The sequence below is a fragment of the Sparassis crispa genome, assembly GCF_003851025.1.
Source record: "Sparassis crispa DNA, contig_000009F, whole genome shotgun sequence".
Taxonomy (NCBI): domain Eukaryota; kingdom Fungi; phylum Basidiomycota; class Agaricomycetes; order Polyporales; family Sparassidaceae; genus Sparassis; species Sparassis crispa.
The window spans coordinates 1,522,888-1,549,023 of NW_020939756.1; the positions used below are offsets into that span (position 1 = coordinate 1,522,888).

The following is a 26,136-nucleotide window of genomic DNA, read 5'->3' on the forward strand; positions in this document are numbered from 1 at the left end:
GAGCGAGACAAAGAACTTCTCTGCGTCTCTCCCTCGTTCTTCATGATTATAATCGGGCCGCATCGAGCGGTACTGAGGCTTCTCGACAGTACACTATAATTGTTAAAAATATATATTGCCTTTACATACACCACAGCTACTATACTCTGACCGTCCACGGCACACCACATATGTGCCCTGAGAACCCAAAGGATAGACCTGTGACAGCAGAAAAAATCCTATCATATAGAGACCGTCGCCCACGAGGCCTGTGTCGAATTGGAGCCAGAGGTGTATTCCATGCTGCCCTGTTTGTTCTGATTCGAGGAGTGTCAGCATGCTGCTACTGTACACGGTCGGAACAGCGTGCTTATCGTACATCCACTATCACACATCATCAGCTACCTCATAATGCATAAGCCCCTGTCCAATGAGGGAGTGAGCAGACAATTGGTACTAGCGGAATGGTTAACGCCACTTACATCTCACCAGTCTGTGCAGCGCGGTTGTTGGGAACACCACAGCCACATCACAAAGAGGTTTCTCTCGCCCCGCTGCTACCGTAGCAGCGGGGAACCTCCACATTACCGGCGGAAACCTACGACAAGGAAATAGACTGAGTATAAACTCCCGATGAAAAAAAATCACATAGATTATAGTGGAGCGCACAGACGAACATCAATGGAGGTAAGACAGAGGGAACTTAGAACATGCAGTGAGGGAAGGGCAAAACACGCCACGTCAAGATAGAAGTTGGGATTACATAAGAATTCATGTTGCCAACTCAGCCACTCGCCGAAGGGTAGAGCGAGGGACCGGCCTTGCAATTTGCGAGGATTGATGCAAGTTTCGATGTGCCCGTCACGTAGCTGGAGAGTTTCTCGATTTCGCTCGATTTCTCTACTTCGCCAAGAGGCAGTCTCGTTCGAACAGGCTTGACTTGTCCCCAAGCGCCTCGTGTCGGTTTTCACTGGGTTTCAACGACTCCACTGATCTGACGCTCGAGTTCATCCCTGTCGCGGCCAACCCTTGACATCGCCTGAAGGATCTCCGCCATCATCGGCCTCTTGTCTGGATCGTTGTCCATAAGGCGTTTGCTGACGTCACGTAGCCACGTACGAGCGAAAGACGGTTTCATCTTCTCACAAAGCCCCATAATCACTTTACCGCACGACCACAGGTCTGCGGGGATAGGGCAATAAGCCACTCGACCGACCTCGGGAGCAGTATAACCTCTCGTGCCTGCGTAACCCATCAGTTTGTGTCCTGGACCTTTGACGCGTACAGCAATGCTGAAGTCAATGATGGACAGTTCTCCGTAGACGGGAGGTATTACGATGTTTCCTGGTTTCAGGTCCATGTGTGCCACACCATGATCATGCATAAATCCGACAGCTTCGAACAGTTGTTGCGAAGCTCCCCAAAGACGCGCATCAAGATCTTCGAGGTAAGTGATCCAGCCACCTCCAACGGGCATTGAGACGATCCTGCCCCCTTCGATAGGCCAGACACGAATGGGGCGAATGGTGTGGTTGGCGGGTGAATCAATCCGCGAGAGATATTGCAGGATTTCTACTTCTGGGTTTCCGTCTTTGACAAACTTGAGGAATCCGGCCGAAGTACCGTCATCCTTTCGGACAACGAGGGCTATGTGGGGATGCTGGGAAGGATTTCAGTTCATATAGGACATGCACATAACAGATTCTATAAACATACCCCATATCCAACAGAGTCAATCTCACAGTTTGCCTTGTCGAGAACGGAACGGACACTACGGCTATTGAATACGCCATTATCGTCACTGATATTCATTGGCGCATCGTGTTCTGCGACTGATTCCAGTCTAGATTCTGAGGGATGGGTTTTCGTCCAGGACGCCCTGGAATTGAGAGAAAGCATTTTCGACGTGTCCGTCTCGATCTTCGCCAAATCGGCCCTTTTCGTCTCATCGAGCTCGGCCGCGAGCTCCTCCAGTAACGGCTTCAAGTTATACATTTCCCGGAGGAACTCCGCTGCCCGACTTGGATCCCTGAGGTGAAATTTTTCCTGCTGGATAAGATTCTTCTGGAAACCGAGCCTCATCAGAGCCTCGGATACGACAGAGACGAGGAGCTCCACTCTTACCTGCGCTGACAAGTCTTCGCTCACGATATACCTCTCCACTTCCAGAGACGCTGTGAGGTAAATTGCTACCACAAAAAACTGCTTCCGAGAAGTAGCCTTCAAGAGATATTTGCCCACACGGGCGGCAACGATGGCTTCCACTAACATGCGGTATCGGTCACTTTCACCTTCATCCTTCTGTGAAACAACTTCCGATAGGACGACAGGGCATCGGAAGTCGTGGAGGACGACACTGAAATCACTGTTCGGGTGGAATTTTCGCACATGACCCCAACTGTCACGCCTCATAACAAACATCGGGAATTGCCAGGACAATTGTCTGAAAGTGAATCATTAGTCTGACATGCTCTCAGGTGGTGTCACTTACTCCTTATACTGTAAAGGGTCACTCTGGATACTGCCGGATAAGAAAGGAGAATGGATGAAATACACCACGAAACTCCTCGCTTTCAAGGACGAGGAGGGGTCCGAGCACACCAGGGGTGCATCGTTGCTAAAACGCCAAGAGACAAGATAGAATGTCTCGAATTCGTTGTCGCCCTTCACCGTCTCGCTTGGTCCCATGGCGGGGCTGAACGATTGGGAGAAATGAGCAAGGGAGCTGGCATTCTGAAAGGTGGGGCTATTATAGTTTGCCTAGGGATCGGTCGATAATCAGGTTGTACTCGGAGGTGGCAAGGATCAGATTGCCTCACCCGATACGTCCGTTTCGCCTTCAACTTGTCGACTATGTTCTGCAAAACCGAACTACGATCCACGAAGACACCACCATTGCTGGTAACATCATTCCTCGACCATCTGTTGGGTATTTCAATGACAACTTGTAACAGTTTAGTCAGCGCTGTCTGTGATAGGTTGACTGGTATGGTGCTGAGTTGAGAACCAGCGTTACAAAACCTCGGGAGCGCTCACCCCAGGAAAACCCTGCGTCAATGTACAAATGATATTGAGCCTTCCTCGACAGACAGATAGACTGTTCACTGACATTCGGCCGCCATTTTCGGTGGACTCACAACGACGACGACATGGACTTTATCCGGGGGAAACTGCGTCATGTCATGTGGTACGTCGTCCAAAGGCCTAACTCTGTCAGCAATACCCTCCACGTCTCCGATCTGTAATCCTTGCTCGAGATCTTCGAAATTGGCTGGCGTGCGCTGCAAAAAGGTTGTAAGGCACGAAAACAATAATGTACAATATATGACCTACCAGCTTGTATAAGACTATGAAGGTTGGTGCTAATTGGACCTGCCGAGCAATCTCAGCTGCTATTTGTGGCCATTTCCTATCTATGGGGACAGGAATCCTCAATACTGTGGGACGGTCCATAGTTGAGCAGAGAATGTCGTATGCAATATTCAGCGGGAATTGCGAGGAGTCTGACATGTTGACAACAGAGTGGCGGGCTGTTGTAAGGAGGAGGCGCAGCGCTTGCAACTGGATTTACACTTGTACATGGTTATGTCAGTGGCGGATGGCAGGATCCGCTCTGATCCGCTTGGCCTTTCGGTCTCGTCCGTCGGCACACCCGAAGTTACCCCAGTTCCTATCCACGTTCAACGTCTGATTCAATCCTCGGGGAGAAAAATAACGCAACTTATTGTATTTAATGACGGTATCGAACCTGTTACAATTCTAACTCACTATGCGCTGACGCCTTTGCCGCAGCGTTACGCACTGCGAGCGAACTGGTGCCTTTACCGTTGATTATGGCTTATTGAACCCATTCGCGCGGGAAAAGCTTAGAGGACACGTGTGAGATTCGAAGGGAGGCGCTTAGTTACGCTGGACGTTCGGTACACCGCGCTTTCATGCGCGCCCGAGGGAGAGACAGCTCAAGTTGAGCCCGGGCCCATCGACGTCCTCGAGTGTATCATGTCTCCTCAGAAGCGGAGTCTGATGTGCGCATAGAACGGGATACTATCGGATGCGCACATTGACCTCCGCGAATCGAAGGCAGAGATTGTAGATTATAGGCTGTATCTGCAAATGGCTGAGGGTAAAAAAGTCTATGACGGTCTTCGATATATTGATACTGAGTATGTCTAGAATTGCCAGCGAGAGTGCAGGCTATGGATACACACCGACAATATTAAGCCCGCGCGCGAACCATATCGCTTTTCTTACTCTGCCGGTTGTCGGAGTGCAGTCTGTATGAGCAGGCCGCTTGATAGCCCCTTCCGCTGAGAGCGTTCATGAACTACTCTAAAATTCACAGAACTCGTGCCTTCAGGCCTTGTGGCTGACCGAAGTATGTATGCCTCATAGCAGAGGTCTCACGCAACACATCTGATGCAAAGAATCCGTACCAATATGAGGAAACAACGACATCAAGAATGTAAACACGACCTTCGTCAGGACTACATAGAGGTACATAAACCAACGGATTTCATACATGCCATATAGGCATCTTCATGCCCTGTCAAACAGCTTCACTTCCTCAGAGAGAAGCGCTTCCAAAATGCGCTCGACGAGCATCAACGAGCAACAACTAGTTTGCGTGGCCGATGGACTCAACAGGCTGTCCGAGTTGGCCAGCAATGGTAGTGTGCCCTATCCACATCGATAGCAGTGAGCCACACGACACCAGCGACTGGCATCGCGAAGCGAACGATGGGCCAACTCTTGGTGTTGTCGATAGGCTGGCAAGTCGCCGACGTTGGCGTCGCATACCGCCTCCTTCGGTGGTCTGCCGATCGCCAGGGGTGATATCGAGCACAGACGTATGGTCCCTCCCTCAAAAGTGTGACATTCACCGCTGGCTGAAGATGTCGAACATGACCTTGCTAGCCACGACGGGCATCGGGATCGCCAATGTGCTCTTGACAGGCGCGGAAGCCGTAGAACCGTTTGACGACCCGGTACTGCCCGCTGCACTGCTGGCACTTGTAGACGAACGAGGACGGTGGATGAAGTCGACAGGCATAGCTATCACGGGAGGAGGAATGGTAGGTGGGCCCACATTACGCACCGGCCGCTTGCCCTTCGCACGAACATTCGACGATGAAGTGGTCGCTGTTCCCTTCGTGGCATGCGGTGAACCATCCTTCCCTTCCACAGCTTTCCCCTTGCTCGCCACTCCCGCATTCCTCTTCTTCCGCGGAGCCCTAGTCTTCCTCTTCGCTGCAGGGACCGCATCTTGTCGACCATCGCTCGAGTCCGTCGCAGTCGCTCTACTCTTGCAACCTGTCGCCGCCGTCACGGAGGATACAGCCCTGGACTCTAGAACCGGTGAGGGTGTTGGAGCCACTGCAAACTTCGCAGGGCCACACATTCGCCCACCGCGAGCACCCTTCGGAACAGATTCTGCGAGAACCCTCTTGGTGAACTCGCCGAGCTCCCTCGTGGTCTCCTTCAAGATCGTCGGGTGATCCTCGTCGGTCGTCAGATCGATCACCTCACGCGGAGTGCTCCAGTGCTTCGTCGCGAACCCCTGCATGATGTGCAGCAGAGTACTGACCGTCGGCGATGCATAATCTGCAGCTGTGTCAGTGATAATCTGTCGAGGGAGGACACTCTCCTCACTATTGTCCGTGGCAGCCACATCGGTGGCCTCAACTACTGCCTTTGACTTCCGAGCCTTCTTCGCTGGCCTGGCCGCTGTTTGCGAACTCTCAGCAGAGTCACTGTCGGACAGCGCGCGCTTCGTTCTCTTTCCAGTCGTAGGTGCAGAACTGGGGGTGGACGTGATCGGCGAAACCGGGGCGGGGGCGGCAGGGAGAGGAAGTGAAGGAACGGTGCTCGGTACAGAACCGGAGACCACTGTGGCCATAGGTAGGAGTGGATGAGCGGGTGGAGTCGGCGCATTATGGACAGGGTGGGGCGCAGGTTCAGGAGCGGAGAAGAACATCAAGGGAGAGGAGATCAGTGGCGGCGACGCAGCGGCCACGAATTCGGCAGGGTCGAAATCGAAGGCAGGTGCAAAGTCGGGGAAGGGCACAAAATCGGGGACCTTCTCGGGTTCGGGACCCAAGAGGAGCTCTAACGACTCGTCTGACAGAGTGGCCTCAGACTTGTTGTGGCTCTGGCTATGCCACCATGGGCCGATATCCCACTCTGTGCCTCCCAGTGGCAGATTGAAAGGCTCTGCGGCATATCCGATGGTCCCAAACAGGTCCGAGGCAACGTTCTGGTATCGTGGAGAAACGTCAGCAGAGACGCAGAATAAAAGAGAGCGATGCTCTTACGTTCGAATTGTCAACGGTTGGGTGAGAGTCGGCGAGTGGCCACATTCCGTGCATTGAAGCGGCATGAGAGTAAGGTGTCGAGAACATGATTGTGTTTGGCACAAAGGATAACAAAGGTGGCAGCGGTGGTGGTGGTGGGTGGTAAAGGTCAAAGCGCAAAATGTCGAACAGAGTGGCGCGGAAACCATTTTAAACAAAGCATACTTATGCAACGTGACGCGGCCATGGATTGCTTTGTTTGACCCGCAAGATCTGGAAAGTGGCATAATCAAACTGTGCCACTCAGTCTGCTTGCCTGGGGCCTTTGTCAATCCACTTCCACTTGAAGATCGTCCAAGAACACATCAGACGTTCAGTCAAGTGTGTCAAAGCATAGGGCTGAATATGTTTTGGCTACAATGTCAGCGCGTTTCATGAAGACATAGTACAGATGTTTGACACTGACGGGATACAGGGCACCACAACGACCTGTAATAACAAGATAGATTTCTCTCTTCCATCGGCGGCAACGCACGTAGCAGTTTGAATATTTTCAGTGTCTTGCGTACACCTTGCCTGTTATACGATATGCGCGATACCACCTAAGGATGGACGGCGAATATGTTACAGCTGAATGTACCGACCATGGTTAGTTCTACACAGCAAAGAGTCTGACGGTCATATACTCACTATAAGGTAAGTGATTAGCGAAAACAGTTCAATCCATCCGGCGCCAGGATCATTTTCTACGGCCTCAAGACGACCTACACGCAAGTCGATGGAGATAATATGTGCCCGGATTCGTTTAAACATCTGGAATTTCCGAAGCATCTGGGATAAATTGACAGCGGCAGAATATCAGGATTGTCCGGGATCATCAGATCTCCACGATGGTGGAGAAAAACGGATTGTCGACATAGTTTCACGGTACTGCGTGCGTAACGGATCCCTCAAGATCACTATTGTATACCGATCACAGAAGAAGCATATGGGTACCTCGTGTCAGCTTGCTTTCCCAGTATCTTGGGCACTCACCGATGATTCGCTCAGTACTGTAATCACACCGTTCCTCGCCAAAACGAGCGCGAACATCATGTATCGTCAGTAACTAGCCATTTGAGACAGAACACCGTTAAGTTCCGTATTACATATGCCACTAATGCTCACCAGTATTGTCACGCAGTCGGTCTTGTGTCAGTTTGAAAAATGTTTCCATGAATTGCAAGAGAGACTATCGTATCATGATGAAACTGCGCTCCGAGTCTTCAAGGCAACTGAAAAAACTGACCAGTCTCTGCAGCGCATACTTCATACTTCGGAACAATAGCAAAAGTGCATTGCGAAGGGACTTTTAAACCGAGTTGCTGTAGCCTGCGTGAGCTGGCGATCGTTTGCGATGATCCTTCTGGCTTTCCTTTTCTGGGTAAGGGGGGCTTCTGTAGATCATGTGATGGACGCGTCGCGTCGCGTCGCTGCCGGGTCGCGCACAGAAACTTATTCGAACGAACGGTGCTGACCAAGAAAAACACATTTACGAGGGGCAGCAGGCTTCAAGCCTTCAATAACACAGGAGTGAATTAAATAAATCGTAGTCTTAATGAGCGAACGCGGCCCAAAATAATCACAGTACATTGATAGAAACTACCCATAAAAATGATATATCTTAGACTGAAGATCCTGAGGAGCACAGCTGGTTGGATCAGCCATGGTAACTGTAAGTTGTCGGGCAGAAGGGGTCTGGAAGGCATGTCTGACAGGAGAGAAATCATTTCAATTCAACATATAATAATGTTATGAACATTCCCCTGAGCCATTATCGATGGCCCGGCCTGACCCTTGCGCAAGCTGGAGCCCTATAAAGCCGAGCCGTAGCCCCGGCTTTCGGCCCGAGCCGGGCCGTGGTGCACATCACTAATCCCTTGAACCTGAGTCCAGCCGTACGTGCTTCGTTTGCAATCCAGAGAGCTGGTATATCCTCCTCCACCAGTAGCTTGTCTTTGGATCTGTTCCCGCGTCCGCTAAGAAGCCATAATTACATAGGCATGCATCAAATTGAATACACTGACACGTCTGAGTGGCAGCCTGAAAACCAGACTTCTTTCAAATGGGTGTATGCGTGTAAGGATATTAGAGGAATAGAGTAGTCGAGGCGTCGGAGTTAGCCGAGGCGTTGAATACGCGCTCAACCGCGTAGATGGGTTTTTCGTCTTTACTTTACTCGCTGAAAACTTGCCTTCCGAATACACTCGGTTCAGTGCATTTCCCGCGACTTAAGGACCACCAAAGGCCGCAAAAGCCTTATACATTTTTGCACTCGCCGCTGATACCACCTTGGTATTAGTGAAGTCTATTCTAGCTAGGCAACAAACCCCTTTTCTACACTCTTTCGAAAAGACCTTGCTTCTATCATCTTCTCTGTCGACATGCCGGCCAAGAGGAACCCTACAAGTTCCACTGTGACCGTTACCACTGGAGTTGGTGGAATGAAGACAAGGCGTAGTACCGTTCAGGACACCGCCGACGACGATGACAACGTCGATGATCGCGGCCAATCCACTGACAAGAATGAACTGGTACCACCTGCCGACGTTCATGATGACGCCGGTGACCCGTCTCGTGAGGCGGATCCCTTGCGATCGGGCAGATCAGAGCGCGATGGCGTCGTCGATACGCCGGGCGACCGTGATGCTCGCACGGGCGCTGCAGACGATAACACGGTCGGTGATCAGCACCGTGTATCTGATACTAACATGGATGAGCCGCAGCTCAGCCAGTTGTGGAACCACACAGAGGACCTCCTCGCTGCGATCTCGGCGAGGCTTGATGAGTCCGATGTGGCGTCTCAGCAGGCTATCAGCTATGCTAACCGGGCCATTCGTGAGGCCAATGCGGCCCGTGTTAGAGCCGCAAATGCTCGAAGGGATTTTGAGGAAGCGATTGGCAAGATTCGTACCTCAATTCTCCGCATTAAGAAGCGGGAGAATCCCGAACTTGACGGGTTATACACGCCGCGTGAGTACCCTCCTTATGCTGCAGACGAAGCAGCACATCTATCGAGGCCACCCGTTGGCGTTGAAAGCGATCGGCCGCAGTCTCCGCCGATCAACTCGGACGACTATGTCGAGAGGTCGCTCGACATGCTGTTCCGGCCCCGCGACCGAAACGAGACGGATGCCACTTACAATGCTCGTCTCGATGGCCAAACCTGCTTTTTGGATGCACGCGGGGCAGAACAACGGCGTCGAGAGCGCGAGGCCCGCATCAACGAGACCTGGCAGCAGGCCGAGTCCTGCGTAGACATGCGTGCGCGTTGGGGTAGTGCGATGCCCTTCGCCACGCTGCGCACCGCATTTGGTGATGCACCGCCGCCGGAACCACCTGGTGGTGGTGGTAACAACAACCCGCCGCGTCATGGAGGTTTGCCCGCGCGTGGTCGCGGACCACACTCCTCTGGTCGGGGATTCCGTTCTGGTGGATTCCCTGGTGGAGGCGGTGATGGTGGTCCTCCGGATGGCGATGGCGACTCGAGTCCGCATGGTAGCGGCTCGGATGGAGATGACGGAGATGATGACGAGAGCTCCGAGAGGCCGTCTGTCCGTAATCTTGACAGGCATGCAACACGGAGTCCCAGCTACTTACAGGGTAGACATAGCATGCCCCGTGGTAGTGTACCTCGTCAGCAACAACAGCCACAGCCGGGATATACGTTACCCGCTGTTGACGACTCGTTCATGCGTGATGGTGTGAAAACTATCCGCGAGATGATCAGGAAGAAAGTCGGGCAGGCATTACCTGAGAGGATTGCCTTGGAGAATTTTCCATTGCCAGACAAGTATTCCGACTTCGATGAGGATTGGCACCAATTCATGGGCCAACTTCTCAAGGATAACATTGCCAGTGTGACTGTAGCCAGCACACTTTATGTACACCTTATTCCGGAGTCGAACAATTATCGTCTCCGCGATGTCGCAATTCACTGTGCGAAATGCGGCGTCACCATGCAGATGGCACAAGACGCACCCGTGGAACTCTTCCCGGACCGAATGCAGAGGCGGCGCCGGAGCATCCTGCTCCGGGACCATCAAATATTACCCCTACTGCCGCTGACAGCACCCAGGATGGCCATGCCACCAGAGCCGGCGATCCTGTGGGCAACACGCCGACTGAACCCGTTCCTAGACAGGACGCGGTGATGACGGATGTGAATCCTGCAGCGGTCAATGGCAACCCGGCTTAAATATGCCTATCGTGCGGCGATGGATCCGTGTGGGTCCCCGCTGTACCTTAAGGCCGCCATTGCCTCTGGCCTCCGCCCCGCGCAGTCACTGCTCCCTTATCCACGTCGAGTGTGCGCGAGTGCTCGACGTTAATCAGGAATCTCGGCCCTAAATCGGGAATTATGCAATCCGTCTCGCTCGTCGGGCGGTTCTCTTCAAACCCCTACTAAAATCGCAGGTTCAACAGCCTGCTGTATTTCGCTCCCCCCCGGACTCGCTTTGGAGGAGGAGGGTGTAAGGATATTAGAGGAATAGAGTAGTCGAGGCGTCGGAGTTAGCCGAGGCGTTGAATACGCGCTCAACCGCGTAGATGGGTTTTTCGTCTTTACTTTACTCGCTGAAAACTTGCCTTCCGAATACACTCGGTTCAGTGCATTTCCCGCGACTTAAGGACCACCAAAGGCCGCAAAAGCCTTATAATGCGCCTTCTCGCTCTCCATTTCTTTCCAGACCATTTAGTAGATTCCACGACGGCCCGACCTTCGATGAAACATAACTCCGTGTAGCAGCTGTAGTACTGGGCTCAAAAAATTCCGGATTGAACTTGACCCGGCGCTCATCAAGAGCAAGGGCATGTCGAACTTGGCAGATGTGGTCGTAATTCCCCGTATGGTACTTCTTGCCCCCGAACGCACCCACAGAAGGGACTGTGCCCCTGGACCAAATAACGTTGGATAGTGGTGTTGGATAGATAGAGCAAAAAAATTACCATATACCCAAGAAGTGTACTTTGACTTCACGACGAGAGAAGGTCTCCTTGAAGAGATTTGCCATACTGTCATCCCTGTGTGACACAAGAAGTGACACGGAAGGGGAAGTACACGTCAAGGGTCTATGACAGTGGAATATAAACACGTACGCCTGTTTGTATAACTCATATGCACTGGAGGAGAAGCATCAGTGTTGTAGAAGTAGATGAGGAAGAGGATATACAATGGAATATGCTCCCCGTTACCCGAATATATCAATCCGACCTATTTGCAGAGAATGATTCTTGTGTACTGGGATCACATATGCAAAGTAATACACACCTGCTCGATCATTCCTGCTAGAACTCGGACCTGATATGCGCCGCGCGAAAATCCTGAAACAAAAAGTCTGTATAATGCGATAGTGGAACAGTATGCACTGCAAATGCACCAAACATAAAGATCTGATCTCCTGGTTGGTAGGTATCCGCCAGCCAACGATAGGCGCCGAGGACGATCTTTTTGAAGTTCCTTCATATTGGCTAAGATCCGAAAATTACGGGACGCAACTTCGATACGGCACACGTACCATGCGAAGGCCGTGTCGAACAAACTGCCCAGCTTCAACTTGGTCCTTTTCCAAATGGTACTGCGGGCGGTGTTAGCATACTTTATGCCGTCGTTGTAGTAAGAACGCTGTTGGCTATCCTTCTCCATACGGGCATATATTTCGACAATGTTGGAGTTCTGCACTTCGACAGTCAAAGTCCTGCTGGGAAGAAGTGTCGCTACGAGTCCTACCTTACTCCCAAATTTGTTCAATGTCTCATCAAGCGCTACAATCAGCTTTCGCCCATGCTTCTCTGCCTTGCAGATCATGCAGCGAAGCTCCTTGTCCTCATCAATGAGCGTGCTTGATAGTTGGGCTTCAACTGCACCAGAAGCCGCGGGTATTCCTCGTTTATCAAGCTTGTCGTTCTCTTGAACTAGGGATCCTGAAGTACCAGGCCAGGCTGACCAATGATTATCAGCATTCAACACAAGAGTGTCAACAGTATAAATTCACTTGATCCAGCTTCAGCGTTGGAAGACGTGTTGGCGATGTTCGAGTCAGACATTCGAGGTCGATGATATAGATGAACCACTAAGGCTTCATGAAGGCCCACAACACATATTTCCCGCGCATGACGCCCTCATGTCCAATTTGCGAATTCCAGTGAGGCTGCCGAGAAAGCCGAAACGTGCTTTCGGATAGGCCCATGATGAACACGTTCCCCGGTCAGGTATCTGCATTCATCGATATCGATATAGGCTTCACAGCTATCGAATTGACATTAATGTCGCCCTCGTTCAGAAAGGATAATTCGGAACAGACGTACCGTATGCGTGCTGCAATTGTGTTTGATCAGCCACTTCCACCTACAGGTCAAGGGAGTCGCCCGCAGTGATATCTCTGACTTCATAATTGCGAAGATCTCCGTCTGATCCACATGTTCTACTACTACACAGACCCTAGAGGGCCTATCGTTTTGCGATCACAAGTTTGAGCGAGGGTGCTAGATAGCTATAGAAATGAGAAATAGTGGTCAGATCATCACCCATCCCCGGAGGATGGTGTCTCTGTCGACTTCGCGTTCCGGAAGCTAGGCTTGCGTGCAACCACATGACAACGGGGTTTGATTACATGAAGCGTGCAGTCGCCCCGATGAATGACTGATGTGGATCGTGAGGCGCCGGGGTGACGAGAGTGATGGCCCCATGCCCTGCGTGTTGCACGGACTCACACGCGCCCACAGATGTGACGATGGGGGCCGGACCATGAATCCAAGAACACGATGAAATTGCGATACCCCCACGATACCTTTTAATACGCGGTCTTCTTCCAAGAGTGATTGTTTGACACCTCCATATAACGCGACACCTCAGTAAAGGATTTTGGGTGACGAGGAGCCTGCAAAGAGCAGTCAGTAATGAATGACAGTGACAGGGCAGAGAGCGAACAGCGTGTAGGCATGTCCCTGAGTCAGATATACGGCCCAAGCTCACTTCGAGGAAGAGACAAAATTGGTGGACAGTGCATACGGGCTTTGTGACGAGTTAGGCGCAGCTCTATTGGATGCAACGAGAGCAGGTCATCTAAGTCGTAGGAACGCTCGTCACGAGAGCACCGTGTCCGATCATTAGCGGACTAAGAAAGGCACCGTATCTCCAAAACAGCGGAGCACCTATGCGAGTGATAGACAAAGTCGCCCTCGAATACGATCGCCGGAGATTGGTCCCAAAGCCGGAAGGGCATGAACAGGTCACGTACTGAGTGGTTGTCTGCCGAGGATATATGCTGTAGTAGGCTCCGGGTATAGACGCAAACGGCACAATAAGGTTGAGAGTCTTTCACACTTCACATTTGCGTCCGATGACACAAGATAACTCATAGTTACACAGACACCGCTGGTAAGACTTCACAACCGGGGTAAATGTAATATCCTAGGAGAAACCACGCTGCTAGGAAGCTGACGAGAGTAATGGCTCAAAAAGTATGTTACAATCAAGCAGTAGAAGACGCACCAACTGCCCATTCTGGAGAACTAAATTTTGCTTTCTTTGCTCCACGCTCTTGCATCAGACCGGAGAACGCTGCGAAAGATTTCAATACGGAAGTCAACAAAGACTTGTGTTCACTCCGAGTCAGGAACAGTGCCAATACCCTACAAAAATCATACCTTATGATTGGTTGATACAACGTGGGATGATTTGAAGAACCCACTCCAACTCTACCTCATGTTATGCGCATGGTGTGACGAGGCAGGAGGTTGCAGCATACAGAGACGGTGCATGGCAGCGCGTGATAGTTGGCAGGGGATGGCGGAGTGTGAGAGCAGTGGCAGAGGGCGCGGTGGGCGGGTTCTACTCTCGTCCGTCGGTCTTCCCTGAGGCACGCCGATGGAGAGCTCTGCATTAAGAAGGCTAGTATTTTCGTCTTGCACGGGTAGCTGAGGGCGGCCCCGACGCCATCGTTGTCGCTGCTGGGGCACTCAGCACTGTGGCTGCCAGTGGAAACGCGATCGGCGCACACATCTTGATCACGCGCGGACCCACTAGTCTCCCAAAAGGGCTGCTCAATTCTTCTGGTTCATTTCGAGCGGGTTCATTTGGCCTGAGCCTCGAGGCAGGCCGAGAGATCCGAGACCATGCCGAAGGCTGCCGCGAGATCTACTGATCTGGAGTGCTCCGGCTTGCCGGTGGAGGGCAGCAGAGACAGTAGAATATTTTGCTTGAAAGTCTCTACTTTATTCTGAGAAGATTATGAGGAAGTAGTCTTCGAAATCACATTTCTTTAGATGTAATAGAGCTGTAAGAGAATGCCTGAATTCTGAGAGGCGACCAGCAACCCGGAGCACTCCAGATCGGCAGATCTCATGGCATCCCTCGGCATGGTCTCGGATCTCTCGGCCTGCCTTGAGACTCAGGCCAAATGAACCCGCACGAAATGAACCAGAAGAATTGAGCAGCCCTAAAGGCAGACTGACACTCTGCTTCAACCTTCGTTCCTCAGGATATCCGTGTCTGGCGTCTGTTGTAGATACAATTTCGTGTAGTCCTCTCACTCCTTCATAGTTAGTTTCCTAATCGGGCACGGACGCTCGCGTAGTATACACGCTCGCTACACGTTTCGTTTCCCTCAGTCCTTTTGCTATTGACATCGGATTGAGGGTAAGCTACATTCCTTTACTATACATTAGTTACTCATGCTGATCTATCTGTAGGACTGACTCAGTCCGTGTCTAGTCTTCAACAGGTTACGAGCCCCGAGAGGCAGCTAAAATGCGCACTCGACTCGCCAGCCGAACCTCCCGCGCGAGACCGCAATGAGTGGCGAACGATGCAACCCCTGGAGCGGACGCTCGTCGCCACGCGGGCGCTCTCCGACTCCTCCACCTTTGCGCAGAGCCTACTGGGACGAACCCGGCATGCCTACCGGCGGTCACAGGCCGCGCGCGAGACCGCAGCGCAGCGGAGAAAATCTGTACGCGCAGTCTTCACCACGCGGATCCGCGGCACCTTCGAGACGGCCCACGCCGAGCCCGAACGCAGGCGGAAGGAGGTACAGGCCTTTGGGAGAAGGCGGAGCAGAGCACTGGACCCTGCACAAGGATACCGACCACTCTTCGCACATGAACCTTACGAAGCTCCCCCACAAGCTCACGCCGATGAACTACGTATCGTGGATGATGACGATGGAATCAACGCTCAACACTATCAAACTCTTCGAGTACGCTACCGGAGAAGTTCCCGAGCCCGATCCGGATGTCGACGAGGCGCGTGCGCGACGCTGGAAGCACGCGAATGCCTGCGTCCGACTCATACTCGCGTCGAATATGACCGAGGAAGTCGTGTCGCAAATCAGCCACCTCACGGTCGCGGCACAGGTCTGGCAAGAAGTGCGACGACTATTCGCAGGCGAAACCCTTACTGACTGGACGCTTCTTATCACCAGTCTCATCACGATGAAGTATGCCGATGGCGAAGATCTGACCCTTCATATTGCGAAGATGAAAGCGTACCGGCGAGATCTCATCCTCATGTCCCGAAATATCCCTGACGACCTCTATGCTTGTTTCATCCGAATCTCTATGCCACAATCCTGGAACTATGTATTTTCTGGCCTTTCTCAGTACTACACATCTTCTGAGATCGAACGACGTCTGAAGGAAGAATATGCCATACGACAGAACCAGCAATCGACAGCGCGAGCATACAATGCCAAGCAGCAGTCCGGCAAGCGATCGAAGAAGGAATACAAACCAGGCAACCCCTTCTGCAAGAATTGTGAATGGCCCGGTCACTACATCAAGGACTGCTGGTCGAAAGGGGGTGGAGCTGAGGGGAAGGGACCACGTAGTAAGAAGAAGGAGAAGAAGGATTTGGAGAAACAGGATGCGAAGGGGAAGGAGCGAGTGAACGAGGCGAAAGAAGACTCCGACCATCTCTCGTGCATGGCGGCACCCGGCTCATCCTCCCGATTCACCTGGATTCTCGACGGCGGATCTACCACTCACATCTGCAGAACGAAATCGGCCTTCATTACATTCACACCTTCGAGCGAGACAATCGGCGGCATTCGGAAGACAGGACCTCAACTTGAGGTGCACGGGAGAGGTGATATCCTCATCCTATGCCACGTTCATAGCGGAGACCAGCACATCGTCACACTACGAAATGTATGCTACTGCCCGGACGCACGTGACAATATTATCTCGGAGAGCCATATGGATCAGAAGGGACTATCGATCCACAAGCAGAATGGCCTGGTAGCTGTCCAGAACTCGAATGGGAAGGTTATCATGGAAGGTGCGCGACGACGTGACTTATATGAACTCGACTGCGCAATCGCCCCTCCATCCTCCCATCCCTCTGAGATCTCATTCGCCGCCCAACTCTCTCCATCTGATAGCGAGCTTTGGCACTGCCGGCTTGCTCATATTGGACAGGGCAGTCTCCAATACATGGTAAAGCATGCCCTTGTCACAGGACTCGATCTGAAATCCGTAGAGACACTTGGCCCATGCGACGGCTGCGCGAAGGGGAAGCATCACCAAGCACCCTTTCCGAAGCAAGCCACCAATCGTGCTACAAGCATTCTCCATCACCTCCACATGGATCTTCAAGGACCATTTGACCTATCCATCACCGGCTATCGCTACACACTCGCTGTCGTTGACGACTACAGCTGCAAGGGATGGAAGGCTTTCCTGAAGGCCAAAAGCGATGCGACTTCGGAGATCAAGGATTTGATCACACGCCTCGAGACATTCTCTGACAAGAAAGTCAAGATCGTTCGATCCGATGGTGGTGGCGAATTTATAGGCAACAACCTCCAGACATATTTCAAATTGAAGGGGATCAAACACGAGACTTCTGCTCCACACACTCCACCACAGAACGGCGTAGCCGAGCGCTATAACCAGACGACACATGAGCACGCCCTCTGCATGTTGCAAGAAGCGAACATGAGCTCGGGTTTTTGGCCTGAAGCCCATGCATACGCATCACTCGTCTGCAATCGGAGTCCTACAAGAGCCCTGGTTGAATCCACGCCCAACGAGAAATTCTATGGCAAGAAACCAGATGTCTCAACCCTTCGCATTTTCGGAGCATGCTGCCATGTTCGCGTTCCCCCTGAATCTCGAAAGAAGCTCGATGCACACTCGCTTGATGGCATTTTCTGCGGTTTTGCACCTAATCAGAAGGCGTACAAGATCTGGATCCCTTCGAGGCACAAGTTTATGGTATCTCGAGATGTTATTGTCTACGAGAATGTCCCAACAATGCCCGAGGACAATGACCAAAACCCTGCTTTGAGCGAGGGGGTGACCGCGAGTAAGTCCACTCAAAGCAATAGTCCTGACACGGCTGTTGGCAGAGAACCTTCCACGACATCACCACCACATCCTCCAACTTCTCAGGCTTCGGCATCACCAGCTCCAGCGCCAATCCCTACACCGCCCGAAAATCAGCCATCCACTGCATCAGCACCCACTCCCACCAGCACTCCCACACCAGCGCCAATGCCCGCGCCAGCTCCCGCACCTCTCCGACGTTCAGAACGTGTCACGCGCCCATCTTGGATCAAGCAAGCTGCCGAGAAACAGCAGGCACAAGAACAGGCGATGAAGACACACAACAAGGCGATCAAGGAAGCACGCACACTGCGGAGACAAATGAAGGTACAGGTGAGGACAGCTCCAGAACCCATACCAGAGGACGCCACAGTCCCAACGACACCCGAAGGTGACGTCGCACAAGTCGCCTATATTGCAGCATTTGGCACGGACACGCCGATGAATTTCCGTGAGGCAACGAAGTGCTCGGAGGCCGATAACTGGTGGACAGCAATGCACGAAGAGATCGACATGCTGCAGAGGCGTGGTACATGGGTACTCGAGGACTTGCCACCCGGCCGGAAAGCCATCGGCAACCGCTGGACATATGTTATCAAGCGTGGCCCACAAGGCGAGATCCTACGATACAAAGCCCGACTTGTTGCACAGGGATTTTCACAGATTCCCGGCATAGACTTCAATGACACATTTTCCCCCACTGTTCGACTCGAATCTCTTCGGGCGATCTTACATCTCACTGCCGCACATGGATGGCATCATGGACAGGACGACGTGACTGGTGCGTTCTTGCACAGCAAGGTTGACGTTATCATTTATATGCAGCAGCCTGTCGGATTTGACGACGGTACTGGACGTGTTTGTCGCTTACTGCTCAGCTTGTATGGTCTTAGGCAGTCATCCCACCTCTGGAATGAGTACATGGATGGCCAACTGTCAACAATCTCATTCCATCGACTGATCTGCGATAGTGCCATCTATGTTCGTCGTACAGAAACCGGTGCGAATTCCATCCTGGCGATCCATGTTGACAATACCCTCAGCTTCTCAGACTCAGCAGAGGAGCTTGCTTCTGTCCGAAAGCAGCTTCACAGTATCTTTGAGATGAAGGAGGAGGATCCCAACTGGTTGATGGGTTTTGAACTCATTGACAATCCCCAGGAACGTACTGTCTCCATCTCACACCGCCAGTACATCTCCACCATTCTCAGACGCTTCAAAATGGAGAATTGCATTCCTGTACCAACCCCCATGGAGTCCAGTCTGCACCTCTCAGTTCACGATGCACCGTCGACACCAGAGGAGATCGCAGAGATGAAGAATCGGCCGTATCGCGAACTTGTTGGCGCCCTGACTTGGATCTCAGTCATCTCGCGGCCTGACGTAGCGTTTGTCAGCGCGCACCTCGCGCAGTTCAACGCCAATCCCGGCAAGAGGCATTGGGAAGCCACGAAGTGAGTGCTTCGATATCTCGCGGGCACTCGCGACCTTTGCCTCGAATTGGGAACTGCGGACGAGGAAGGCGACATGAACGAATTGGTCGGCTATACGGACGCGGACTGGGCGCGCGACGTTGACACTCGACGCTCCGTCTCGGCATACGTTTTCCAGCTTGGCAACTCATCAATAGCCTGGAGCAGCAAACGCCAGATGACCGTTGCCTCATCGTCGACTGAGAGCGAATATATGGCCTCTCGTCGACTGAGAGCGAATATATGGCCTTGTCTTATGGCGCGAAACAGGCACTGTGGTACCGGCGTTTCCTCACGGAAATTGGACTCACTCTCGGAGGAACCCCTACCACACTCCTAACAGACAATATGGCTGCCAAGGACATTGCGAAGGATACCCGTCACCATGGACGTACCAAACACATCGACGTACAGCACCACTTCGTCCGCGAGCGCATACAAGATGGAAACTTCAATGTCATTCACTGTCCCACTGCAGCAAACATTGCTGATGGACTCACCAAGCCCCTGGACAAGGAGCCATTTTCCAAAATGGTTTCTGATTTAGGACTCTCACTCCGTTGAGGGGGTGTGTTGTAGATACAATTTCGTGTAGTCCTCTCACTCCTTCATAGTTAGTTTCCTAATCGGGCACGGACGCTCGCGTAGTATACACGCTCGCTACATGTTTCGTTTCCCTCAGTCCTTTTGCTATTGACATCGGATTGAGGGTAAGCTACATTCCTTTACTATACATTAGTTACTCATGCTGATCTATCTGTAGGACTGACTCAGTCCGTGTCTAGGCAGATAACTCAGTCCTTTTGCTATTGACATCGGATTGAGGGACTGACTCAGTCCGTGTCTAGTCTTCAACAGCGTCTGCTATCCATAGGGTGGTCCTTATCGGTAGGTTGGGTATTTTCATCTCCGAAAATCACGTGCACATGCGACGTGTCAAAACGCGTTCTCATCTACCCATGCAAGTCTCGCGTTTCTGCCGCATTCTCATAGCTCTCTGGTACACAGGGTGTTCTCCTGTTATGTACTGTCTGTAGACTGGATTTTGGTTTCAGAAAATCTATGCCTGAAGGCCCTCAGAACAGCTAAATCCACTAGTACTGTATTTTAGGTGGGGGATAACAGTATGCTGCACTGTTTACAACCATGGTAGTGGTAGCCAGAGTGACTCCCAATTAGTCTTCTGGATTTCTTCAACAGTCTTATGCTAGAAGGAGGAACAAAATTATTGGGATGTGACAGTGTCCAAGTTCAAGCCAGAACTTTCACATCCCATCCTCAGTAGTTGCTTCTCTTGTTACCCTTTGGATGTGCTTCTTTTGCTTGTCTCCTACAGCTTAAAAGGCATGCCATTTGACTGAGATATCTCGAATGTAACAACATCCGCTTCCCTGGAGTATGTAGTATCTGTGCACCGTGAGCTTGCGGCGAGCGCTTGTTCTCTTATTTCCAGCTCCGACTCATTCTCTTGCAGGCGAGTTGATCGGTCACGCAATTCCTTCCCTGCAAGTCCAAGCTCCGAACGAAATTGGGGACCTACCGATAAGCCCCCCGCGTTAAAAACTAGACTAGGACCCACCCCCGACGTCAGCCACGTCAGAGAAGGCCTCGAGAACGCTTCGACTTCGATACCCACCGGCATAACTGACCACTAGGACATGCGTTGACGCCTTGGCCGCAGCGTCACCCACCACGAGTGGACCGGTGCGTTTACCAGCGGTAGCGATGTATAATTATGGTCTGTTGCACCCATTCGCGCGGGAAGAGCTTCGTTGCCCTGGACGTTTGGTACGCCGTGCTTTCGTACGCACACGAGGGTGAGATTGCTGAAGTTGAACCCGGGCCCATCGACGTCCTTAAGTGTAATATGTTTCCCCAAAAGCGGAGCCTGATGTGCTCCCAGAGCGGGATACCATCGAATACTACGCACTTCGACCTCCGCGAATCGAAGGTACAGATTGTAGATTACAGGCTGTATCTGTAAACGGCTGAGGGTATAAAGGTCTGTGAGCGTCTTCGATATATTGATACTGGGTACGTCTAGAACCGTCAGCGAGAATGCACGCTATGGATATACACAAATATTAAGCCCGCGCGCGAACCATATCGCTTTTCTTACTCTGCCGGTTGTCGGAGTGCAGTCTGTACGAGCAGGCCGCCTGATAGCCCCTTCCACTGAGAACATTCATGCGCAACTCCAAAATTCACAGAACTCGTATGTGACCATGCCTTGAGGCCTTGTGGCTGACCGAAGTATGTCTGCCTCATAGCAGAGGTGTCACACACCACACATCTGATGTAAAGAATCTGTACCAATATATGAGGAAACAACGACATCAAGAGTATAAACAAAGTCTTCGTCTGGACTACGCCGAGGTACATAGACCAATGAATTTCATGCATGGAATATAGGCATCTTCAGGCTCTGGCGGATAGCTCCATTTCTCTACCCAGAAGCGCTTCCAAAATGCGCTCGACGAGCATCAACTAGTTTGCGTGGCCAGCGGAGCTCGACAGGCTGTGGGAGTTAACCAGCAACGGTAGTGTGCCCTATCCACATCGATAGCAGTGAGCCACACGACACAGAGACAGGCACCGCGAAGTGAACGATGGGCCAACTCTTGGTGTTGTCGATAGGCTGGCAAGTCGCCGATGCTGGCGTCGCATACCGCCTCCTTCGGTGGTCTGCCGATCGCCAGGGGTGATATCGGGCATAGACGTATGGTCCCTCCCTCACGGGTGACATTCACCGCTGGCTGAAGATGTCGAACATGACCTTGCTAGCCACGACGGGCATCGGGATCGCCAATGTGCTCTTGACAGGCGCGGAAGCCGCAGAACCGTTTGACGACCGCGCACTGCCCGCTGCACTGCTCGCACTCGTAGAAGAACGAGGACGGTGGATGAAGTCGACAGGCGCAGCTATCACGGGAGGCGGAATGGTCGGTGGGCCCATGATACGCGCCGGCCGCTTGCCCTTCGCACGAACATTCGATGATGAAGTGGTCACTGTTCCCTTCGTGGCATGCGGTGAACCATCCTTCCCTTCCACAGCTTTCCCCTTGTTCGCCACTCCCGCGATCCTCTTCTTCCGCGGAGCCCTAGTCTTCCTCTTCGCTGCAGGGACCGCATCTTGTCGACCATCGCTCGAGGCCGTCGCAGTCGCTCTACTCTTGCAACCTGTCGCCGCCGTCACGGAGGATACAGCCCTGGACTCTGGAACCGCTGCGGGTGTTGGAGCCACTGCAAACTTCGCAGGGCCACACACTCGCCCACCGCGAGCACCCTTCGGAACAGATTCTGCGAGAACCCTCTTGGTGAACTCGCCGAGCTCCCTCGTGGTCTTCAAGACCGTGGGGTGATCCTCGTCGATGGTCAGATCGATTACCTCGTGCGCAGGGCTCCAGTGCTTCGTCGCGAAGCCCTGCATGATGTGCAGCAGAGTTCTGGCCGTCGGCGATGCATAATCTGCAGCTGTGTCAGTGATAATCTGTCGAGGGAGGACACTCTCCTCACCATTGTCCGTGGCAGCTGCATCGGTGGCCTCAACTACTGCCTTTGACTTCCGAGCCTTCTTCGCTGGCCTGGCCGTTGTTTGCGAACTCTCAGCAGAGTCACTGTCGGACAGCGCGCGCTTCGTTCTCTTTCCAGTCGTAGGTGCAGAACCTCGAGTGGAGGTGATCGGCGAAACCGGGGCAGGGGCGGCGAGGAGAGGAAGTGAAGGAACGGTGCTCGGTAGAGGACCGGAGACCACTGTGGCCATAGGTAGGAGCGGATGAGCGGGTGGAGTCGGCGCATTATGACCAGGGTAGGGCACAGGTTCAGGAGCGGAGAAGAACATCGAAGGAGAGGAGATCAGTGTCGGCGACGCAGTGGCCACGAATTCGGCAGGGTCGAAATCGAAGGCAGGTGCAAAGTCGGGGAAGGGCACAAAATCGGGGACCTTCTCGGGTTCGGGACCCCAGAGGAGCTCTAACGTCTCGTCTGATAGAGTGGACTCAGACTTGTTGTGGCTCTGGCTATGCCACCATGGGTCGATATCCACCTCTGTGCCTCCCAGTGGCAGATTGAGAGGCTCTGCAGCATATCCGATGGTCCCAAACAGGTCCGAGGCAACGTTCTGGTATCGTGGAGAAACGTCAGCAGAGACGCAGAATAAAAGAGAGCGATGCTCTTACGTTCGAATTATCAACGGTTGGGTGAGAGTCGGAGAGTGGCCACATTCCGTGCATTGAAGCGGCATGAGGGTAAGGTGTCGAGAACATGATTGTGCTTGGTGCAAAGGATAACAAAGGTGGCAGCGGTGGTGATGGTGGTGGTAAAGGTCAAAGCGCAAAATGTCGAACTAAGTGGCGCGGATACCGTTTTAAACAAAGCATACTTATGCAACGTGACGCGGCCATGGATTGCTTTGTTTGGCCCACACAATCTGGAAAGTGGCATAATCAAAGTGTGCCACTCGGTCTGCTCGCCTGGGACCTTCGTCAATCCACTTCCGTTTGAAGATCGTCCAAGAGCGCATCAGACGTTCAGTCAAGTGTGTCAAAGCATAGTGCTGGATATGTTTTGGCTACAACGTCAGCGCGTTTCACGAAGACATAGCGTAGATATTTGACACTGACGGGATAAAGTGCATCACAACGACCTGTAATAACAAGATAGATTTCTCTCCTCCATCGGCGGCAACGCACGTAGCAGTTCGGATATTTCCTGTGTCTTGCGTACACCTTGCCTGCTATACGATACGTGCGATACCACGTAAGGTCGTGGATGGCGAATTTGTCACATCTAAATGTGCCTACCATGGTTAGCCCTTCACAGCATACAGTCTGACGATCGTATACTCACTATAAGGCAGGTTATTAGGGAAAACGGTTGAATCCGTCGGACACTAGGATAGTTTGCTACAGCAGTCTCAAGAGGACCTACACGCAAGCCGACGGATATAACAAGGACATATGTGCCCCGGCCCGTTTAAATGTCCGATGATTCCGATGCATCTGGGATAAATAGACAACGGCAGAGTATCAGGATTGTCCGGGATGATCAGATCTCCACGATGGTGGAGAAAGATAAATTGTCGACACAGCTTCACGGTACTGCGCGCGAAATGGATCCCTCAAGATCGCTCCTGTACACCTATCACAGAAGAAGCGTACGAGGACCTCACGTCAGCTGATATTCCCGGGATCGCGGACGCTAACCTACGATTCGCTCGGTACTGTATTCAGTCCGTTGTTCGCGAAAACGAGTGCGAACCTCGTGCATCGTCTGTGGGTAGCCATTCGAGACATAACACTGTTAATTTCTCTCTACATACTTATGCCGCTGGTGCTCACCGGTAAGTCCTATCACGCAACCGGCCTTGTCTGTCCGAAAAATCCTTCAGAGGGCTGCAAGAGAGATCGTCACACGAAACTGCGCTCCGAGTCTTCAAGCCGAGGGGGAAAGAAAACTGACAAGTCTCCACGGCAGATGTATCATACGTCAGAGCAATAGCACGAGGGCGGCGCCGCTATTCAAGCTTCAAGGGGTGTTCAATCCGAATTGCTGCAGCCTGAGTGAGCTGGCGACCGTTCATGCGTTCATGATCATCATGATCCTTCTGGCTTTCCTCTTCTGAACAAGGAGGGCCCGGACTTCCATAGATCATGTGATGGACGCGTCGCGGTCCAAGCCCCCAATAACACAGTGCGCCGTACCAGTAGGACGATCGGCAGCAAAATCTCTGCTATTCAGGTGGCGGAGTTCGCATGTGCTCCGAGTGAATTAAATAGACAGGCGGCCCGAGACTTAATGAACGAAACACGGCCCACAACAATTACATCGACAGCGACAACTTATAAAAACGACATATTCTTGACCGGATATCCTGATGGGCACAGCTGGCTGGACCGGCCATCCGATACGCACCGTGACATCATCGAGAATCGTACCTCGGTAAGTTGAGTCGAGTCGAGGATGCAGGTGCGACAGGAGAAAAATCATCGCGATTCGATATTAGTGCTGTAGATTTGCACCTGGATATTCTCCGTTCCGGTTGCTGCGCGACCTGAGGTATGTGGGCCACGAAATCTGCTGCGTTCATGTAGACGGGGATATCCATGTGGACAGCAGCCATGCAGATCGGATTCATCCGTCGCAGAGCACCATCGGTTAGATCCGGAAAGTGGACTATTTCTGTCGATGCACACTTTGAAAGCACGGTAGAGGGCATCGTGAAAGGCAGTAACGCTCGAGAACGGACCACGATCGTCGGACTTCAAGTTCTCAAATACGGTGTCAAAAGCAGGAGTACGGCCGAGGCCTCCAATGTACGTCTCAGTCAGTGATTTGAGACGAGAGTAGTGGTCCCGGAGCTGCTCGACCAAAATGGACTTTGCAGCGGGAGTCATCTCGGGCCAAACTTCATCCAAGGAACGACCAGGCATGAAATCCATGAAGAAGAAAACCTGGGAGTCGTATTTATACGTGCCACGTATCTTCGTTCCGAAAGCACGTTCACTGAGCAAATCATGGAAATAAGGTAAAGCGACGAACCTGAGGGACAGGAATAGACGTGTGTGCTGAAACGTAGCGGATTGCGGCGACCTCGCGGGGGAAAACACGTCGCCCGTACTTGACTACCAGCAGTTCTGTGACTTTCGCCACGACGGATCCGTCTTTCTTTGAAAGCACAGGAGCACTGAACACTTCTTCTGGAGCGGGAAGATGGATGTGTTCGTTGGGTGACCACTGGCAGGGTTCCGTAACGATGTCTGCCTTAGACGACAGAGGGTCGTCGCGCAACGGAGTCATGGAACGTTCGACGATAGCGCGTGTTTGAAAGTCTAAAAAATTAGTAAACGTCGTAGACTGCGGTCTTGATAATCACGGTTCACTGAACTCACAAGCAACAGTGTCATGAACGGACCTCGCAGGCGCGTCCCTCAAACAACATAAGGCAAGGTATTCGAGAAGAGGCAGCTCTGAAAGTTTGTCATACTTTTCTCGTATTGCCTGGGCTTCGTTTTCACAAGGAGTTGATAGCG

General features: G+C 52.3%; 7 protein-coding genes across 7 annotated transcripts; 2 read left to right on the forward strand and 5 right to left on the reverse strand.

Annotated features, from left to right (window-relative positions):
- Positions 1–946: 946 nt before the first annotated feature.
- Positions 947–3,489, reverse strand: SCP_1005010 (hypothetical protein; the record flags this gene model as incomplete). Its single annotated transcript, XM_027762366.1, has 8 exons — positions 947–1,639; positions 1,696–2,043; positions 2,104–2,422; positions 2,471–2,739; positions 2,799–2,962; positions 3,016–3,027; positions 3,089–3,260; positions 3,313–3,489. 8 exons carry the CDS (start codon positions 3,487–3,489, stop codon positions 947–949), a joined length of 2,154 nt encoding a protein of 717 aa, XP_027618167.1.
- Positions 3,490–4,855: 1,366 nt separating this feature from the next.
- Positions 4,856–6,377, reverse strand: SCP_1005020 (hypothetical protein; the record flags this gene model as incomplete). Its single annotated transcript, XM_027762367.1, has 3 exons — positions 4,856–5,580; positions 5,629–6,232; positions 6,291–6,377. 3 exons carry the CDS (start codon positions 6,375–6,377, stop codon positions 4,856–4,858), a joined length of 1,416 nt encoding a protein of 471 aa, XP_027618168.1.
- A 2,315-nt stretch (positions 6,378–8,692) lies between these two features.
- On the forward strand, positions 8,693–10,462 carry SCP_1005030 (hypothetical protein; the record flags this gene model as incomplete). The annotated part of the gene is made up of 1 exon (XM_027762368.1): positions 8,693–10,462. The coding sequence occupies one exon, from the start codon at positions 8,693–8,695 to the stop codon at positions 10,460–10,462; it is 1,770 nt and encodes a 589-aa protein (XP_027618169.1).
- Positions 10,463–11,594: 1,132 nt separating this feature from the next.
- On the reverse strand, positions 11,595–12,353 carry SCP_1005040 (hypothetical protein; the record flags this gene model as incomplete). Its single annotated transcript, XM_027762369.1, has 3 exons — positions 11,595–11,766; positions 11,825–12,248; positions 12,302–12,353. 3 exons carry the CDS (start codon positions 12,351–12,353, stop codon positions 11,595–11,597), a joined length of 648 nt encoding a protein of 215 aa, XP_027618170.1.
- A 2,748-nt stretch (positions 12,354–15,101) lies between these two features.
- Positions 15,102–19,091, forward strand: SCP_1005050 (Retrovirus-related Pol polyprotein from transposon TNT 1-94; the record flags this gene model as incomplete). Its single annotated transcript, XM_027762370.1, has 1 exon — positions 15,102–19,091. The coding sequence occupies one exon, from the start codon at positions 15,102–15,104 to the stop codon at positions 19,089–19,091; it is 3,990 nt and encodes a 1,329-aa protein (XP_027618171.1).
- A 2,760-nt stretch (positions 19,092–21,851) lies between these two features.
- SCP_1005060 (hypothetical protein) lies at positions 21,852–23,370 on the reverse strand (the record flags this gene model as incomplete). Its single annotated transcript, XM_027762371.1, has 3 exons — positions 21,852–22,573; positions 22,622–23,225; positions 23,284–23,370. 3 exons carry the CDS (start codon positions 23,368–23,370, stop codon positions 21,852–21,854), a joined length of 1,413 nt encoding a protein of 470 aa, XP_027618172.1.
- Positions 23,371–25,089: 1,719 nt separating this feature from the next.
- SCP_1005070 (Protein kinase-like domain protein) lies at positions 25,090–25,903 on the reverse strand (the record flags this gene model as incomplete). Its single annotated transcript, XM_027762372.1, has 2 exons — positions 25,090–25,587; positions 25,646–25,903. 2 exons carry the CDS (start codon positions 25,901–25,903, stop codon positions 25,090–25,092), a joined length of 756 nt encoding a protein of 251 aa, XP_027618173.1.
- Between the last annotated feature and the right edge of the window lie 233 nt (positions 25,904–26,136).